Below are 20983 nucleotides of genomic sequence, written 5' to 3'. Positions count from 1 at the left end.
CAAGTCATTCATGATGATTCCTTTCTCTCGCTCTCTCTCGCTCTCTCTCTCTCATTCTCTTTCTGTATATCTAGGTCACATTTCCTCTTCATGCCCACCCTCCTTCTAACCCCTTGACAGATCATATTGTTTCTCTCTCCTCAGAGAAACTCTCAGCCTAAAGACAGTCACTCCTAATCTACATGTCACGACCCACCACAGCGCCATCTTTTCATCACAAGTCAAATCGAACATTGTAAACATTTATCACATTATACTTGCTTTTTGTGGCAAAATACTACAATAACAAAAATTGATAAACTATAAGCAATAAAATAAAAGGGCTAAGTTGACCTGTCAAGAACAAGAAAATGAAAATGAGAAATAATAAGAAAAGCGCACCAAAACAATATATTTGAATATAATTAAAAACAGTTATTTCAAACTACAATAATATTTCAGTTAGTGTATATGAATAAATACAATTAACTAGGTTTGCTGTTTGTTATTTTTATAATTTAGTGGTAAAATATGACCTGGTTTTATCTTGTCTGCACCAATAAATATCCTACACCATATTAACTAAGAAGTATTTTGTTAAAAAATTTCCACTAAACACACATTCAGATAGTAATATGTTTCTCCACACAAGTTGTATTTAGAAGGTTGTTGGGTCTATTTTAAAATGGTTTTCAGCTTCTGTGGAATCAAATACATGTCAAGTGCTTGTTCTCCACATTACACATTCTCACCACAATGACCACAGAGCCAATTTGATGAGGATGACACTTTGGCAAAGCAACTGCTGGCTTCAAGTTTCACAAGGGAGGACAGAAGGGCGTAAAAAGATTTACACCCCTCAGTCAACAGCGGGATGTCGTAAAAACTGGAAATCTCTTTTTGTCATTTCACTGGTGTAGTTTCTCTCTGGTGAAACCGTATGGATATGCCTTTGGCAATGACGGTAACCATAGAAGCAGATTTAACGGTTTTAGAATGTCCTTTGAATATACTAGGATTATATTTTTGAGCATTTGCAATTTGGTACTGACATGACCCACAAAAATTTTAGGTCGGGCAGTTCGGTCTGGCCTTGCTCCATAGAGGAGTAATTAACAGAAACTGTTCGGAACCAATGAAATCATCAGGGCGGGCTTCAGACGATGACGGACAGATGATCAACAGTAACGTAATCATCACGTCATCAAAGGGGCTTGGATTATATTTGTTCGAATCCTAAACGGAGAGTTTGTTTGTATATGCATTCACCTTCACAATTTCTCTCAGAAATGATGATCATGTTGGGTGAGTACTCTGTGTATCATTAAATTCTTTATTTTTTTTACAACACCGGCAAAGATTGTGTATTCCAGCCTGATTTCAGCGCGCGTGCAGACAGGGTTGCCAAGTTTTTACAACAAAACTTGCCAACTACTAGCCCTAAACAATAGCTTCTCGGGGGGTTCTCCGGGGGAAAAATGGTGTATGTGGGGTAAAATGTGTGTTATTTTGGCAAGGTTGCCTGCTAAAATTCCCACTCATGGGTCTATATATCACATAATAGTCGCTTCAACCTGCGGACAAGGAAAACAACCCGCGGGGGAAAAACCGCGGACTTGGCAATACAGTGCAGTTGAGCTCTGTCTGTTGACATTTGACAATGCATCGCTTCGTTGTTCTGATTGGTTTTAGGTCTATCCAATTGATGTCTTTCCTGGTTCAGTTGAAACACGCTCCATAATCACAGCCCAATGGAGCAGTTTCAGACTCATATTCTGACTAGAATTGAGTATGACCACGTCAGGCTAGACGTGACTGATTAAAATGTTAATTATTCAGAATCAGTACATATATCAAAATACCATGTTATTACCAAATAATACCATCACTGCCACAAGTTGGCATGAAATGGAAATACATCATCTCTCTCAATAATCGTATTGTGAACAATAGACCTTTTTCACATTTCCGGGTTTCTTAGAGCGGAAGTTGGGTTAAATTTTTTAGCAGTGAATGAGAGAACACATTAAATATATTTTTGTGTCCCCATTTTCTCAAATAGCAAAAGAAAAATGCAACAACAGTGATTTCACACCTTTCAAAAAGAGGGGAAAAAACAGTGAGATTGATAACGGCAGTAAAGAGAGAAATATGTCAATATTTACTCCCACAGCCCTGTATTAGAAACTCCCTCACAGCAGCGGTAAGTTTGATGCAAAAGTAATATCATACAAACTATTAGTGTTATAAACGTACATCGTTTTTTTAAAAATGAAAATATAAAAAAACATTGCAGGATTAATAATATTGATGACTGTTAAAACATCATCACAGTCTGTGAAAAGGGTCCTCATTCACTCATGTACGTTACATATTTTATTTATTTATTTAATTTAAAAAAATTCATGGATAAAACCAAGCCCCTGCCCTACAATTTTCGATAATCTATTTCTCTTGGATGTTTGTCACAATGATAAGTTGCTACTTCTTCCATTATATTGCAACTTTAAATAACTATTTTGCATATTCACAATAAGGTTGCAAAACTTTGCATGGGAAATAATGGGAATTTATAGGACTTAAAATGAATCAATGGGAATTAATTTTTAATATTTGTATTAGTTTGCATGCATGTCTGCTTATCACCAAAACATTTTTTTGCATATATGTTTGTATATGACACAGTTTGTAGAAATTACACCAAATTCCAGAATAATCTGGAACGATTCCATAAAATTACAGGAAAAGTTTCACCCCTCAGCAACTATTCATACTATATATTAGTATAAAATGAAAACCCATCCGTTATACTGTTGCTGTTACATTCAGTATGCTTTAGAACATATGTAGGAACTGACTCACCTCTTGCGGACAGTTTTTTGGTGTTGATGATTTTGGCGGCATATTCTTGGCCTGTGCTCAACTTCACACATCGTCGCACCACTGAAAACGCTCCCCTGTGAAAAAATTATAATAATTGAGACTTTAAGTATAAGGTTCTGACAGTACAATAGCAGAGCTGCCATAATAATGCTAGGTGTTGACAGTGAGGCTTCTGCTGTATAAAAATTAAAAGTCAAAACATCAAAAAGACTGCCTCAAAGCCCTGCCAGCATGTTTGATGCTTGTTTTTACCCTTTCAGCAGGGAATAAACAGAAGCAAAAAGAGTAAGATAACGCCCCCCCCCCCCCCCCCCCCCATGTTAAACACAGATTATAATTCATCAGAAAAGTCCTTACATTACGCTGTCGGACTCTTTTGCAGGAGTGGCTGTTCGACGCTGACGTCACTAAAACGAGCTATTTTAGCAGCCTGTATTAATAAAATATACTTGACTGGGCTTGTGTTATATAAATAAAATATAATACAGCAAGTTTGTCTGGTATAGGTTCTCACAACATATGCAGAGTCAAAAAACCATATGCTGAGAAAGACAACATCTACATTTACGCAAGCAAACATTTTAAGTCAGTAACAATAATAATAATTATTGTTGTTAATAATATTGCGTATTAAAAATGTAAACAAAACAAAAAACAGTCATTTTTAAAATGTTAAACCATCATTTTTTTTATTTTGGTGGAAAACTGTCCACGTGTAAATGAACACAGCGCTGCGCTTTGCTCTAAAATGAGGTGCACATATTTAATTAAATTGCTTACTTTACTTCCTTAATATGTCTCTGGTCTTTGTGTGAACAAGGCATCAAAAAAATAACCAAGTCATCAGATATCATTATACAGGCAGAATTTAACAAGCCACAGTCATCATTAAAGTGCTCTTCAATGGGACCTGTTCTTTATAGGACAGTTTAAGCCCTTAGTGATATCAGGGCTGGATGTTTGTTTGCTTGTATGTGTGTGTGTGTGTGTGTGTGTGTGTGTGTGTGTGTGTGTGTGTGTGTGTGTGTGTGTGTGTGTGTGTGTGTGTGTGTGTGTGTGTGTGTGAGCCTGTTTATGTGGTTTATGAGGACACAAATTTGTATAACTACATGGGTATTACACTGGTATTACACTATAAATGTGGTTTATGAGGACATATCAAATGTCCTCATAATTCAAATGGCCTTAAAAACATACTAAATGATGTTTTTTTTTGAGAAAGTAAAAATGCAGAATGTTTCCTGTGATGGGTAGGTTTAGGGGCAGGGGCAGTGTAAGGGGATAGAAAATACGGTTTGTACAGTATAAAAACCATTACACCTATGGAGAGTCCCTGTAAACCACATAGACCAACATGGGTGTGTGTGTGTGTGTGTGTGTGTGTGTGAGAGAGAGAGGCATGAAGCTCCTCCTCCACCTCTCTCTGCATTACTGGGATGACTGGAAATACTGGGTAAAAAAGAGCGATAAACACACAGATCACATGCAGTTCTGTGCTACGATGTGCCGTCAGAAGTCACATTCAACGAGCTGCATTTTTCCGCTGCTCTGAGCAGAAAAGCGCCTGCCCCTTCAGGTCCGTGAAATCATCACTACATCTCATCACCCTTGTCCATTCACTTATTGTTCATGCAGAGGGGATTTAAATTACCTCTAAATTCAATCCCATATCTGTAACTGTAAAATTCAAAAAATGGCAAATGTGTATTGTTACAGAGCTTAAGAGATGGTCAAAAATGGGCAGGTATGCTCTTACACACAAAGCACCTGCAAACTAAGCAACTATTTCTACACATAAACAATATGTGTATTTTGTTCAACCAGTTTATTTTGACGGCTCCTACAAAGAATGTTTTCTGACTACATAGGCAGTAATAAATCAAAATATGAGAATATTATATCCACAGTGATGGAAGGTGCTTTTGGCGAATCGTTTTTCCAAACAGATCTAAGAACCGGTTTGAAACGATTCTATAGGCATAAGCGATTTGTTATTTTAAACCACTTATTTGAAATTATTAGGCCTACGTGCTCGAAAACGTTTAAATTACCAAATATTGCTCTTTATCACGTTCTTCTAATTCAATTTGCATTTATAACGGTGTTAAATTAATCAATTTAGTTTTTTGTTACTTTTTAGCTCATAAAAGTTATTTAAAAGCCTAAATATAATCCGAATTTACAGTATACAATCCTAAAAATTCGAATTGAATTATCTTGGCTAAAAATGTTTAAATAAATTGTCATTTTAGAATCTGTTTCTGCGTATAAAAACATGAATACGGACATGTCGCAAATATATTTCCAGCTCGTTTTATTTGTTAATATTTTTGCTATAATCTGGGTCCCAAAACGAAAATCTTCGATGATCGGTTCACTCTAATTACCGAGAACCGAGTTAATTTGAGAACCTCTCGAATTCAATCAGATTCGTGAACAAATAGCTGACTTTGTGTGAACCGGCTCAACCGATTCCTTGAAAAGATCCAAATAAAAGGAACGATTAGTTCAGGGCAGGCTACAGAGCATCATGTAAATTAAGTAAAGTTAGACGTGTCAAATACAAACCCAGCACAAACTGACACTACATTTTGTACGTGCATTTTTACTTTTACATGAAAACATGAAATATCAGCTCGTGAAGCACTGCACTAATCAATATTTGTTGCATCTGAGGTAAGTGGGTCTCTGAGTGGTGGTCAGCGGATCTTGGCAGGACTTTCTTGTATCCATCTCCTCCCTCTGTGACAGCACGTTTATCGGGGCACCACCACGCCTCGCGTCTGCTCTGGGTTTGCTTTCCCTGCCCAAATAATACCATGCAATCTTCGTGCAGGACAGTTCCACACATGCACAGTCGTTAACCGCGTGATACTCACTTGCCCAGCTCTTCGTACAGCTGATATTCGTCCGTGAAGCGCGTACATGTAGTCGTGGCCATGTCTTCCCGTCTTGGACTCGGACACGCTTTAAAAAATAAAAATCGTCCTTGATTCGGCGAGCTAGAGCGTCCGGGATATTTACCTCGATCTCGCGCTCCACAAAAAAAGCCTGATATGTCTTGAAATGACAGGTTAATGGTGAGTAGGGTAGCGTGTACGCTGACAGCGGGCGTCCTCACCCCCGCGCTGTGCTCCAATCGCCTGCCTTCAAAATAGACTGCGAGAGCGCGCTGACAGCTGACTCACGCTTGCCACCTGTCGGCGGAGTACAGAACTGGCGTGCGTGGGCGCGCTGCTGGGTTACTGTTATTGTAACTCCAAATAGGGACAAACCATGAGGGGGGCTATTTGTATTTCGATGAGCTCTTACGTAATCGTGATAGTGTCGTATAAAGCAAAAGAAACACTCATATAAAGCACCGATGTAGACGAAAATAAAATATTAAACTTCAAATTCAAACGTGTTTAGAAAAAAATGTGTTTAGAAAATAAAAATACAAAAATAATGTTTTATTTTGTATGACATTTGCTTTTTATTTACTCTGTATACTCCAATTTGTGAAGCACTTAGAGCCATTTTTGCATTATGTAAGGCGCTATACAAATAAAATGTGTAATTATTAATTTTATGTGCATGATAGTTCAGATTATACTCAATATGTTGTATTTGTCGTTCACAAGGATAACAGGGTATAATTCTTGAATGGGTGACACATGCTTTTGTTGGCTTCCTCCGACCTTTCACATGTAAATGCAATACACAAAGTCATCATCATCTTGTGCAATTATTCTTCTCGTTCTATTAGGAAACCGTGTTTTTTTTTTTTTTTTGTACACTGAAATGGTCGGATGGATTGAAATCATTTTTTAGCTAATGGCTCCATCATGTTTACTCATCACACATGCTCGTTTGGATGTGTGTGTATTTTCAACCATTAGATAACGAACAAGTACGCCCACTCGGATATTTCATATTCAGCTCAATGTCAACATAATTAACCCCAATTACACTAATTAGATTTGGTATGACTCATTAGGAGTTTCTAGCTCTCTGAGGACGGGCAGAGATTCACAAGAACATACATTGGGAACAAGATCAATGCTAAAGAGATTCAGAGCCAATTACACATTTACAGTTATTTATTCATTTTTGGAAAGAAAAGTATCTTCATACAAAAGAAATGTAACATAAATTATTAAAACTGTAGTGGTTCACATACTGATGGCCCATTGAAAAATATCTGTGTTATTACGAAGACATTAAATATTGAGGCGCAAGGGTACCATAAATTCAATAAATATATTATTGCTTAAAATATTAATATGTAGGCTACACTCTGACTCACCTCTGCCAGATGGGCAAAGTCATTAATTCAATTCAGAGTGCAAAAGTCATGGCTCAAACAAATATTAAATCAAACCCATGTTAGAAGCAAAACCACACTTCAAATACAGAATCATTAATCACGGATTCTTTGATGGGAACAGTATTCAGTTCTGAGCCCTTGAATATGAAAGGACTAATCGTAGTAGTCTGCGTTTCTCCTAGTCACATTGAATGTGATTTGACTAAACTCATAAAATTGAAGTACACGTTTGGTAAATCAATGGCAGCAATGGCTACAAAGTTTAAATGCTTTACAAATATTCCAAAGGAAAATGATACAGACTCTGTAAGAAGAGACTGTCACACAACAAGACGCAATGCATTGACATGAAGATGGAAAAGGAAATCGGCGTATGAAGCTCCACCGTTAGGACTCTTATCCTCCACCAGGAGGCGCTGCAGAGGCTCCTCACAGCTCTCACCCTCTCGCACCAATTTTAGCTAAACAGAAAGAAACACACTTTAAAACAAATATAAACTACAACAATAGTATTTACACAATCAAAATATTTTAATGCCACAAATGAGTGTGGAAGGAAAAAACGGTCTGATCCAATACTGTGGTTTTAACTGTGCTGATTTCCTTCTTTTTTGTCACATCCTGTCAGTTCATGAACGAAACATTCTGCAAACGAGGGATGTGAGTCATTCACCTGGAGAGCAACAGCTGCCGAGGACTGCAGAGAGCATATGAGAGCTCTGGTGCTGATGGAGAGGGAGTTCTCAAGCACTGGAAGACTGATCTGCAGAGAGCATACAAAACACACATGTACAAGACTAAAGTCATGTGTGAGCACCAAAAGATTATAAATAATAATAATTTACATGCTGTACTCCACCTAAACCCCCTTTGAACTAATTCTTGTTAAATTATTATATTGATTTTTTTATGACATCAAATTAACAGAGATATTGTATATAATTAGCTTTAAAAAAATGTTGTCACACAAAGTGAACAAATGTAAGTGAACTGATTTTCACTGAAATTCACCAAAATCACCATTATACACTACAGTGTAAAAGTTTAGGGTCAGTAAGATATATTATTTTTAAACAGTGACTAATCATTTTATTCAGCAAGGATGTATTAAAGGGATAGTGCATCCAAAAATGATCCCATCATTTACTCACCCTCAAGCCATCCTAGGTGTATATGACTTTCTTCCTTCAGACGAACACAATCAGTGTTATATATAAAAAAAAAAAAAAAATCTCTTGGCTAATTCAAGCTTTATAATGGCAGTTAATGGTAGCCCAAAATTTGAAGTCCCTAAAAAGGCAATCCATCCCTCATAAACATACTCCACATGGGTCTGGGGTGTTAATATATTAATAAATCAATGGGTTTGTATAAGAAAAATCCATTTTTAAAACTTTATAAAAACAAAATATCCTGCCTCCGACGGACCACCTCCCATATTCAACATACAAAGAAAGTGTAGCGCCTCTCAGTTCAAAATGCTTATGCTATATCTTGTGTCTCGTTATGCTGTTTTCATAAGTTCAATATGGAAAGCAGTCCTCCGGAAGCTAGATATTTAACTTTATAACATTAAATATGGATGTTTTATCTTACAAAAACTCATCGATTTGCTTTAGAAAGCTTTTTTGGGCTGCCATTAACTGCCCTTTATGATGCTTGGAATTGTTTAATATAATTCCAACTGTACTCGTCTGAAAGAAGAAAGTCATAGGATGGCTCGAGGGTGAGGAAATCATAGGATCATTTTCATTTTTGGGTAAACTATCCCTTTAAATTGAATTGAACATGAACAAAGACATTTCTAATCTTACAAAATATTTCTAATATATATATATATACATATATACATATATACAATATTACTGTTTTTACTGTATTTTTGATCAAACAAATGAAGCCTTGATGAACAGGAAAGACTTATTTTATTCAGATTCTCCCCCAGATGAATTGCTTATAATTTGTATAATTTTTATTCATCAGTCACTTTGGACAAAGTCTGCTGGGAAAAAAAGGCCAACTCAACGTGTTCTTGTCTCACCTCTCCAGATGTGAGGTAGGCGAAAGAACTGGTGTTGAAAAGCTGTAGAAGAGTATGAGGAGGCACACAGCTGCCCACCCAAAGGAGCAGTGCCAGTGGGCAGTAGATCAGATACAGACCCCCTGGATCCAGACTAGAGACAGTGCAGCGCACGGCTTCCCCTAATGATGGCATGTTGGCATTATCAGCAGAGACAGACTGCAGGGGTGAGAAGAATAAACAGAGGCTTTGGCGTCATTATCCCTTCAGGAGAGAAAGCAATCAATATTTTAAGTGGAATTTTGTTTTGGACTTAAATGTGACGGTTTTTCCCTTGCTTTTTTGTTGAGTTTTTTAAAGTTTGGCGTACTACAGTATCTGTCAAAAGTTGGGAAACAATATTTAATCAAACATTATTTAATTAAAAATACAGTAAAATTGTACAATTGTAAAACACAATTGTAATATATTGTTTTATTTAATGCAATATCCAGGCTGTTTTCGTGTCAAAAATATTAATTACAAAAATACAAATATCATATACAGTAAAAGTAACCAAACAAACACAACAAGTCATAAAATCCAAAACCTTTTTAGACATAATCTTACTAAATTTACTAAAAGTCCTTAATTAGTCCTAATTTCATAAAAGAGCATTCTTCTATTTGAATACATTTCAAAATGTATTCCTGTGATGGCAAAGCTGAATTTTCAGCATATTCACTGCAGTCTTCAGTGTCACTTGAGCCTTCAGAAATGATTCTGATATAATGATTTGGTCACTCAATAAACATTTATTATTAGGGGCCAAGCACCGAAGGTGCGGAGGCACCTATTGAAATCGTTAGTGTTCCTATTATTAGGGGCCAAGCACCGAAGGTGCGGAGGCACCTATTGAAATCGTTAGTGTTCCTATTATTAGGGGCCAAGCACCGAAGGTGCGGAGGCACCTATTGAAATCGTTAGTGTTCCTATTATTATTATTCTGCTTCTTCTTCCGCCATAGGAGTCTCTGGCAGCCCATAGAACCGTATGGTAAAAAGTTGTGAAATTTGGCACACTCATAGAGGCCAGTCTGAGCTGTCACTATAGCAAATTTGGTGCCTCTAACTCAATCCCTCTAGCGCCACCACCTGTCCAAAGTTTCACTCATATTTATGCTTATAACTTTTGACCCCTAAGGGCTAGAAACAAAATTCTTTTTTCATCGGATTCCTTGGCTCAAGCCGATTCGATTTCACCCTATGATGTCATTTTCCGGTATGCAAATTTTCCCGCCATTTTGAATTTTCTGAAAAACCTACTTTTTCGAACTCCTCCTAGGCCGTTGCTCCGATTTTCACGAAAATTGAAACAGATCATCTTCAGAGCATGTTGACAAAAAGTTATGGAATTCAAGTTGATTCGTCCAATCGTTTTCAATAAACGCACAAACAAATTTTACGTGGAGGTTGCAAAAACACACTAAAGGCTATATCTCCGCAACGCTTTATCGTATTCAAACCAACCTTGGTACATGTCATCACAAGCATGACTTGAAGCAACATGCAGCGTTTCGGCGCAGCGCCACCTACCTGTCCGGAGATACGAAAAATGCCTATTTTGGCTTATAACTTCTGAACCGTTTATCCAAAAATCATAAAATTGGTCTCATTAGATTCAGGGCGTCATGCCGAGTCGACTGATATCCAATTTTACCATGTCGGCCATTTTGGATGTCGGCCATTTTGAATTATGTGCAAAAATGCTGTATTTTATGAACGCATGAACAGATTGTTATGAAACTTGGTATGGGTCATCACCACGATGCCCTGAAGTAGCCTGAGAAGTTTCGAAACAGCGCCACCTAGTGGAGAATTTTTTTTTCCAAACGCTTATAACTTTGGGTGTGGTTGACATATTTTGATGGGAGTGTGTTTTTTGGTCTCCTGAATCCTTGCCGACTCCAACGATACCAGACTTGCCAGGTTTCGGCATATGGTTTGCGCAGAGTTGTAATTTAGTGCTTAAAAAACATTTGCTGATATCTTCGAAACCGCTAGTCCGATCGAGACGAAACCAGCCTCAGAAGTTCGGAAACATAGGTCGATAGCTATACGCTAATGCCCAAATCTCAAAATATTGATAGTAAGGGGTAGTAAAATCCAATCAAAGTCAGGTGTCAGTCATTTTTTACGTGTTTTTTCATATAAATGTCTATAACTCCAAAACAAAATGAAATATTTTCACCAAACTTGACACACATATGTATGGGCTCACTACGAGGACACATAAAAAAATTGGTGGGATTGTGCCTCTTGGTGGCGCTATAATAAAACAAAACATGAAATTCCCATTGACTTCAATGCAGTATTACGGTTTAAAATGCTAATGCTATAATTTAAGAATGCACTAGTGTATCATTACAAAACTCGGTATGTGTCTTCCGCTCTATGTCCCGAAGATATTCAAAAAGTTTCGGGGCAGCGCCACCTTGTGGTCAAAAGTTGTAATAAAATGTACAAAAATGCTAATAACTTTTGATTAAATTAGCCTATTGTAATGAGACTGGTCATAATACATTCATTGGCTCATGCCGAGAAGATAGATACCAATTTTGCCATATTTTGCAAACATATCTGTGCTCCATCTTGTTATTTGTTAAAAATCTACTTTTTCAAACTCATCCTAGACCGTTTGTCCGATTTTCACCAAAATTGATCCGTATCGTCTTCAGACCATGCTGACAAATACTTATGGATTTCGGATTGATAGACAAAACAGTTTTCATATACCACTGCAACAGAGTTGAGCCATGATGCAAAAATTACTCTTGAGGCTGTATCTCTGCAATGCTTTGACATATTGACACCAAACTTTGCATGTGTCATTGTCATCTCAATCTGACTAAACCACATCAGTTTCGTAACAGTGACACCTATTGGTCGAAAGTGATAAACCATTAAACCATTATTATTGACTGTATTTAAAATTTGACTGCTATTTTGCCTAAAATCAACTTAATAGGTCCTTAATGGCTCATTGTTGCAGTTGGCTTGAGACTTCCAGCCATGCTGGCATGTCTTGTCTTCTTCTTTGCGCTTGTTCTGCTTCTTCTTCTTCTTCTTCCGCCATAGGAGTCTCTGGCAGCCCATAGAACCGTATGGTAAAAAGTTGTGAAATTTGGCACACTCATAGAGGCCAGTCTGAGCTGTCACTATAGCAAATTTGGTGCCTCTAACTCAATCCCTCTAGCGCCACCACCTGTCCAAAGTTTCACTCATATTTATGCTTATAACTTTTGACCCCTAAGGGCTAGAAACAAAATTCTTTTTTCATCGGATTCCTTGGCTCAAGCCGATTCGATTTCACCCTATGATGTCATTTTCCGGTATGCAAATTTTCCCGCCATTTTGAATTTTCTGAAAAACCTACTTTTTCGAACTCCTCCTAGGCCGTTGCTCCGATTTTCACGAAAATTGAAACAGATCATCTTCAGAGCATGTTGACAAAAAGTTATGGAATTCAAGTTGATTCGTCCAATCGTTTTCAATAAACGCACAAACAAATTTTACGTGGAGGTTGCAAAAACACACTAAAGGCTATATCTCCGCAACGCTTTATCGTATTCAAACCAACCTTGGTACATGTCATCACAAGCATGACTTGAAGCAACATGCAGCGTTTCGGCGCAGCGCCACCTACCTGTCCGGAGATACGAAAAATGCCTATTTTGGCTTATAACTTCTGAACCGTTTATCCAAAAATCATAAAATTGGTCTCATTAGATTCAGGGCGTCATGCCGAGTCGACTGATATCCAATTTTACCATGTCGGCCATTTTGGATGTCGGCCATTTTGAATTATGTGCAAAAATGCTGTATTTTATGAACGCATGAACAGATTGTTATGAAACTTGGTATGGGTCATCACCACGATGCCCTGAAGTAGCCTGAGAAGTTTCGAAACAGCGCCACCTAGTGGAGAATTTTTTTTTTCAAACGCTTATAACTTTGGGTGTGGTTGACATATTTTGATGGGAGTGTGTTTTTTGGTCTCCTGAATCCTTGCCGACTCCAACGATACCAGACTTGCCAGGTTTCGGCATATGGTTTGCGCAGAGTTGTAATTTAGTGCTTAAAAAACATTTGCTGATATCTTCGAAACCGCTAGTCCGATCGAGACGAAACCAGCCTCAGAAGTTCGGAAACATAGGTCGATAGCTATACGCTAATGCCCAAATCTCAAAATATTGATAGTAAGGGGTAGTAAAATCCAATCAAAGTCAGGTGTCAGTCATTTTTTACGTGTTTTTTCATATAAATGTCTATAACTCCAAAACAAAATGAAATATTTTCACCAAACTTGACACACATATGTATGGGCTCACTACGAGGACACATAAAAAAATTGGTGGGATTGTGCCTCTTGGTGGCGCTATAATAAAACAAAACATGAAATTCCCATTGACTTCAATGCAGTATTACGGTTTAAAATGCTAATGCTATAATTTAAGAATGCACTAGTGTATCATTACAAAACTCGGTATGTGTCTTCCGCTCTATGTCCCGAAGATATTCAAAAAGTTTCGGGGCAGCGCCACCTTGTGGTCAAAAGTTGTAATAAAATGTACAAAAATGCTAATAACTTCTGATTAAATTAGCCTATTGTAATGAGACTGGTCATAATACATTCATTGGCTCATGCCGAGAAGATAGATACCAATTTTGCCATATTTTGCAAACATATCTGTGCTCCATCTTGTTATTTGTTAAAAATCTACTTTTTCAAACTCATCCTAGACCGTTTGTCCGATTTTCACCAAAATTGATCCGTATCGTCTTCAGACCATGCTGACAAATACTTATGGATTTCGGATTGATAGACAAAACAGTTTTCATATACCACTGCAACAGAGTTGAGCCATGATGCAAAAATTACTCTTGAGGCTGTATCTCTGCAATGCTTTGACATATTGACACCAAACTTTGCATGTGTCATTGTCATCTCAATCTGACTAAACCACATCAGTTTCGTAACAGTGACACCTATTGGTCGAAAGTGATAAACCATTAAACCATTATTATTGACTGTATTTAAAATTTGACTGCTATTTTGCCTAAAATCAACTTAATAGGTCCTTAATGGCTCATTGTTGCAGTTGGCTTGAGACTTCCAGCCATGCTGGCATGTCTTGTCTTCTTCTTTGCGCTTGGCCCCGATAATGGCTGCTTGCAGCTATATTTATTATTCTGCTTCTTCCGCCATAGGAGTCTCTGGCAGCCCATAGAACCGTATGGTAAAAAGTTGTGAAATTTGGCACACTCATAGAGGCCAGTCTGAGCTGTCACTATAGCAAATTTGGTGCCTCTAACTCAATCCCTCTAGCGCCACCACCTGTCCAAAGTTTCACTCATATTTATGCTTATAACTTTTGACCCCTAAGGGCTAGAAACAAAATTCTTTTTTCATCGGATTCCTTGGCTCAAGCTGATTCGATTTCACCCTATGATGTCATTTTCCGGTATGCAAATTTTCCCGCCATTTTGAATTTTCTGAAAAACCTACTTTTTCGAACTCCTCCTAGGCCGTTGCTCCGATTTTCACGAAAATTGAAACAGATCATCTTCAGAGCATGTTGACAAAAAGTTATGGAATTCAAGTTGATTCGTCCAATCGTTTTCAATAAACGCACAAACAAATTTTACGTGGAGGTTGCAAAAACACACTAAAGGCTATATCTCCGCAACGCTTTATCGTATTCAAACCAACCTTGGTACATGTCATCACAAGCATGACTTGAAGCAACATGCAGCGTTTCGGCGCAGCGCCACCTACCTGTCCGGAGATACGAAAAATGCCTATTTTGGCTTATAACTTCTGAACCGTTTATCCAAAAATCATAAAATTGGTCTCATTAGATTCAGGGCGTCATGCCGAGTCGACTGATATCCAATTTTACCATGTCGGCCATTTTGGATGTCGGCCATTTTGAATTATGTGCAAAAATGCTGTATTTTATGAACGCATGAACAGATTGTTATGAAACTTGGTATGGGTCATCACCACGATGCCCTGAAGTAGCCTGAGAAGTTTCGAAACAGCGCCACCTAGTGGAGAATTTTTTTTTTCAAACGCTTATAACTTTGGGTGTGGTTGACATATTTTGATGGGAGTGTGTTTTTTGGTCTCCTGAATCCTTGCCGACTCCAACGATACCAGACTTGCCAGGTTTCGGCATATGGTTTGCGCAGAGTTGTAATTTAGTGCTTAAAAAACATTTGCTGATATCTTCGAAACCGCTAGTCCGATCGAGACGAAACCAGCCTCAGAAGTTCGGAAACATAGGTCGATAGCTATACGCTAATGCCCAAATCTCAAAATATTGATAGTAAGGGGTAGTAAAATCCAATCAAAGTCAGGTGTCAGTCATTTTTTACGTGTTTTTTCATATAAATGTCTATAACTCCAAAACAAAATGAAATATTTTCACCAAACTTGACACACATATGTATGGGCTCACTACGAGGACACATAAAAAAATTGGTGGGATTGTGCCTCTTGGTGGCGCTATAATAAAACAAAACATGAAATTCCCATTGACTTCAATGCAGTATTACGGTTTAAAATGCTAATGCTATAATTTAAGAATGCACTAGTGTATCATTACAAAACTCGGTATGTGTCTTCCGCTCTATGTCCCGAAGATATTCAAAAAGTTTCGGGGCAGCGCCACCTTGTGTTCAAAAGTTGTAATAAAATGTACAAAAATGCTAATAACTTTTGATTAAATTAGCCTATTGTAATGAGACTGGTCATAATACATTCATTGGCTCATGCCGAGAAGATAGATACCAATTTTGCCATATTTTGCAAACATATCTGTGCTCCATCTTGTTATTTGTTAAAAATCTACTTTTTCAAACTCATCCTAGACCGTTTGTCCGATTTTCACCAAAATTGATCCGTATCGTCTTCAGACCATGCTGACAAATACTTATGGATTTCGGATTGATAGACAAAACAGTTTTCATATACCACTGCAACAGAGTTGAGCCATGATGCAAAAATTACTCTTGAGGCTGTATCTCTGCAATGCTTTGACATATTGACACCAAACTTTGCATGTGTCATTGTCATCTCAATCTGACTAAACCACATCAGTTTCGTAACAGTGACACCTATTGGTCGAAAGTGATAAACCATTAAACCATTATTATTGACTGTATTTAAAATTTGACTGCTATTTTGCCTAAAATCAACTTAATAGGTCCTTAATGGCTCATTGTTGCAGTTGGCTTGAGACTTCCAGCCATGCTGGCATGTCTTGTCTTCTTCTTTGCGCTTGGCCCCGATAATGGCTGCTTGCAGCTATATTTATTATTCTTCTTCTTTTTCCGCCATAGGAGTCTCTGGCAGCCCATAGAACCGTATGGTAAAAAGTTGTGAAATTTGGCACACTCATAGAGGCCAGTCTGAGCTGTCACTATAGCAAATTTGGTGCCTCTAACTCAATCCCTCTAGCGCCACCACCTGTCCAAAGTTTCACTCATATTTATGCTTATAACTTTTGACCCCTAAGGGCTAGAAACAAAATTCTTTTTTCATCGGATTCCTTGGCTCAAGCCGATTCGATTTCACCCTATGATGTCATTTTCCGGTATGCAAATTTTCCCGCCATTTTGAATTTTCTGAAAAACCTACTTTTTCGAACTCCTCCTAGGCCGTTGCTCCGATTTTCACGAAAATTGAAACAGATCATCTTCAGAGCATGTTGACAAAAAGTTATGGAATTCAAGTTGATTCGTCCAATCGTTTTCAATAAACGCACAAACAAATTTTACGTGGAGGTTGCAAAAACACACTAAAGGCTATATCTCCGCAACGCTTTATCGTATTCAAACCAACCTTGGTACATGTCATCACAAGCATGACTTGAAGCAACATGCAGCGTTTCGGCGCAGCGCCACCTACCTGTCCGGAGATACGAAAAATGCCTATTTTGGCTTATAACTTCTGAACCGTTTATCCAAAAATCATAAAATTGGTCTCATTAGATTCAGGGCGTCATGCCGAGTCGACTGATATCCAATTTTACCATGTCGGCCATTTTGGATGTCGGCCATTTTGAATTATGTGCAAAAATGCTGTATTTTATGAACGCATGAACAGATTGTTATGAAACTTGGTATGGGTCATCACCACGATGCCCTGAAGTAGCCTGAGAAGTTTCGAAACAGCGCCACCTAGTGGATAATTTTTTTTTTCAAACGCTTATAACTTTGGGTGTGGTTGACATATTTTGATGGGAGTGTGTTTTTTGGTCTCCTGAATCCTTGCCGACTCCAACGATACCAGACTTGCCAGGTTTCGGCATATGGTTTGCGCAGAGTTGTAATTTAGTGCTTAAAAAACATTTGCTGATATCTTCGAAACCGCTAGTCCGATCGAGACGAAACCAGCCTCAGAAGTTCGGAAACATAGGTCGATAGCTATACGCTAATGCCCAAATCTCAAAATATTGATAGTAAGGGGTAGTAAAATCCAATCAAAGTCAGGTGTCAGTCCTTTTTTACGTGTTTTTTCATATAAATGTCTATAACTCCAAAACAAAATGAGATATTTTCACCAAACTTGACACACATATGTATGGGCTCACTATGAGGACACATAAAAAAATTGGTGGGATTGTGCCTCTTGGTGGCGCTATAATAAAACAAAACATGAAATTCCCATTGACTTCAATGCAGTATTATGGTTTAAAATGCTAATGCTATAATTTAAGAATGCATTAGCGTATCGTTACAAAACTCGGTATGTGTCTTCCGCTCCATGTCCTGAAGATATTCAAAAAGTTTCGGGGTAGCGCCACCTTGTGGTCAAAAGTTGTAATAAAATGTACAGAAATGCGAATAACTTTTGATTAAATTAACCCATTGTAATGAAACTGGTCATAATACAGTCAATGGCTCATGCCGAGAACATGGATACCAATTGTGCCATATTTTGCAAACCTATCTGTCCTCCGTCTTGTTATTTGTTAAAAACCTACTTTTTCAAACTCATCCTAGACCGTTTGTCCGATTTTCACCAAAATTGAACCGTATCGTCTTTAGACCATGCCGACAAATAGTTATGGATTTCATGTTGATAGACAAAACAGTTTTCATATACCACTGCAACAGAGTTGAGCCATGATGCAAAAATTACTCTTGAGGCTGTATCTCTGCAATGCTTTGACATATTGACACCAAACTTTGCATGTGTCATTGTCATCTCAATCTGACTAAACCACATCAGTTTCGTAACAGTGACACCTATTGGTCGAAAGTGATAAACCATTAAACCATTATTATTGACTGTATTTAAAATTTGACTGCTATTTTGCCTAAAATCAACTTAATAGGTCCTTAATGGCTCATTGTTGCAGTTGGCTTGAGACTTCCAGCCATGCTGGCATGTCTTGTCTTCTTCTTTGCGCTTGGCCCCGATAATGGCTGCTTGCAGCTATATTTAGGGGCCAAGCACCGAAGGTGCGGAGGCACCTATTGAAATCGTTAGTGTTCCTATTATTAGGGGCCAAGCACCGAAGGTGCGGAGGCACCTATTGAAATCGTTAGTGTTCCTATTATTATTATTCTGCTTCTTCTTCTTCTTCTTCTTTTTCTTCCGCCATAGGAGTCTCTGGTAGCCCATAGAACCGTATGGTAAAAAGTTGTGAAATTTGGCACACTCATAGAGGCCAGTCTGAGCTGTCACTATAGCAAATTTGGTGCCTCTAACTCAATCCCTCTAGCGCCACCACCTGTCCAAAGTTTCACTCATATTTATGCTTATAACTTTTGACCCCTAAGGGCTAGAAACAAAATTCTTTTTTCATCGGATTCCTTGGCTAGAGCCGATTCGATTTCACCCTATGATGTCATTTTCCGGTATGCAAATTTTCCCGCCATTTTGAATTTTCTGAAAAACCTACTTTTTCGAACTCCTCCTAGGCCGTTGCTCCGATTTTCACGAAAATTGAAACAGATCATCTTCAGATCATGTTGACAAAAAGTTATGGAATTCAAGTTGATTCGTCCAATCGTTTTCAATAAACGCACAAACAAATTTTACGTGGAGGTTGCAAAAACACACTAAAGGCTATATCTCCGCAACGCTTTATCGTATTCAAACCAAACTTGGTACATGTCATCACAAGCATGACCTGAAGCAACATGCAGCGTTTCGGCGCAGCGCCACCTACTGGTCCGGAGATACGAAAAATGCATATTTTGGCTTATAACTTCTGAACCGTTTATCCAAAAATCATAAAATTGGTCTCATTAGATTCAGGGCGTCATGCCGAGTCGACTGATATCCAATTTTACCATGTCGGCCATTTTGGATGTCGGCCATTTTGAATTATGTGCAAAAATGCTGTATTTTATGAACGCATGAACGGATTGTTACGAAACTTGGTATGGGTCATCACCACGATGCCCTGAAGTAGCCTGAGAAGTTTCGAAACAGCGCCACCTAGTGGAGAATTTTTTTTTTCAAACGCTTATAACTTTGGGTGTGGTTGACATATTTTGATGGGAGTGTGTTTTTTGGTCTCCTGAATCCTTGCCGACTCCAACGATACCAGACTTGCCAGGTTTCGGCATATGGTTTGCGCAGAGTTGTAATTTAGTGCTTAAAAAACATTTGCTGATATCTTCGAAACCGCTAGTCCGATCGAGACGAAACCAGCCTCAGAAGTTCGGAAACATAGGTCGATAGCTATACGCTAATGCCCAAATCTCAAAATATTGATAGTAAGGGGTAGTAAAATCCAATCAAAGTCAGGTGTCAGTCCTTTTTTACGTGTTTTTTCATATAAATGTCTATAACTCCAAAACAAAATGAGATATTTTCACCAAACTTGACACACATATGTATGGGCTCACTATGAGGACACATAAAAAAATTGGTGGGATTGTGCCTCTTGGTGGCGCTATAATAAAACAAAACATGAAATTCCCATTGACTTCAATGCAGTATTATGGTTTAAAATGCTAATGCTATAATTTAAGAATGCATTAGCGTATCGTTACAAAACTCGGTATGTGTCTTCCGCTCCATGTCCTGAAGATACTCAAAAAGTTTCGGGGTAGCGCCACCTTGTGGTCAAAAGTTGTAATAAAATGTATAGAAATGCGAATAACTTTTGATTAAATTAACCCATTGTAATGAAACTGGTCATAATACAGTCAATGGCTCATGCCGAGAACATGGATACCAATTGTGCCATATTTTGCAAACCTATCTGTCCTCCGTCTTGTTATTTGTTAAAAACCTACTTTTTCAAACTCATCCTAGACCGTTTGTCCGATTTTCACCAAAATTGATCCGTATCGTCTTCAGACCATGCTGACAAATAGTTATGGATTTCGGATTGATAGACAAAACAGTTTTCATATACCACTGCAACAGAGTTGAGCCATGATGCAAAAATTACTCTTGAGGCTGTATCTCTGCAATGCTTTGACATATTGACACCAAACTTTGCATGTGTCATTGTCATCTCAATCTGACTAAACCACATCAGTTTCGTAACAGTGACACCTATTGGTCGAAAGTGATAAACCATTAAACCATTATTATTGACTGTATTTAAAATTTGACTGCTATTTTGCCTAAAATCAACTTAATAGGTCCTTAATGGCTCATTGTTGCAGTTGGCTTGAGACTTCCAGCCATGCTGGCATGTCTTGTCTTCTTCTTTGCGCTTGGCCCCGATAATGGCTGCTTGCAGCTATATTTAGGGGCCAAGCACCGAAGGTGCGGAG

At 38.1% G+C, this 20983-nt stretch overlaps 2 protein-coding genes across 22 annotated transcripts in view; both read right to left on the bottom strand.

Moving 5' to 3' along the window:
• The window catches only part of camk2b1 (calcium/calmodulin-dependent protein kinase (CaM kinase) II beta 1), an 81958-nt gene extending 75936 nt beyond the window's left edge, over nucleotides 1–6022 (bottom strand). For 8 of the 20 annotated variants that reach the window (XM_067439240.1, XM_067439245.1, XM_067439239.1 and 5 more), the window contains exons 1-2: nucleotides 5742–6022; nucleotides 2842–2936 (exon numbers count right to left, since the gene is read on the bottom strand). In XM_067439240.1, coding sequence (XP_067295341.1) covers nucleotides 2842–2936; nucleotides 5742–5803 — 157 coding nt within the window. In that variant the 5' untranslated portion in view covers nucleotides 5804–6022. The remainder of the gene's footprint in view (nucleotides 1–2841; nucleotides 2937–5741) is intronic. The other 12 variants (XM_067439258.1, XM_067439249.1, XM_067439251.1 and 9 more) reach the window with 3 other exon arrangements.
• A 482-nt stretch (nucleotides 6023–6504) lies between these two features.
• The window catches only part of si:dkey-13n15.2 (protein transport protein Sec24C), a 66127-nt gene continuing 51648 nt past the window's right edge, over nucleotides 6505–20983 (bottom strand). For both annotated transcript variants that reach the window (XM_067439236.1, XM_067439237.1), the window contains exons 20-22: nucleotides 9213–9410; nucleotides 7845–7934; nucleotides 6505–7632 (exon numbers count right to left, since the gene is read on the bottom strand). In XM_067439236.1, coding sequence (XP_067295337.1) covers nucleotides 7492–7632; nucleotides 7845–7934; nucleotides 9213–9410 — 429 coding nt within the window. In that variant the 3' untranslated portion in view covers nucleotides 6505–7491. The remainder of the gene's footprint in view (nucleotides 7633–7844; nucleotides 7935–9212; nucleotides 9411–20983) is intronic.

This window comes from Pseudorasbora parva, chromosome 3, assembly GCF_024679245.1.
Source record: "Pseudorasbora parva isolate DD20220531a chromosome 3, ASM2467924v1, whole genome shotgun sequence".
NCBI lineage: Eukaryota > Metazoa > Chordata > Actinopteri > Cypriniformes > Gobionidae > Pseudorasbora > Pseudorasbora parva.
The sequence above is the reverse complement of the archived record's forward strand: the minus strand, read 5'-3'. Positions and strand labels throughout refer to the sequence as shown.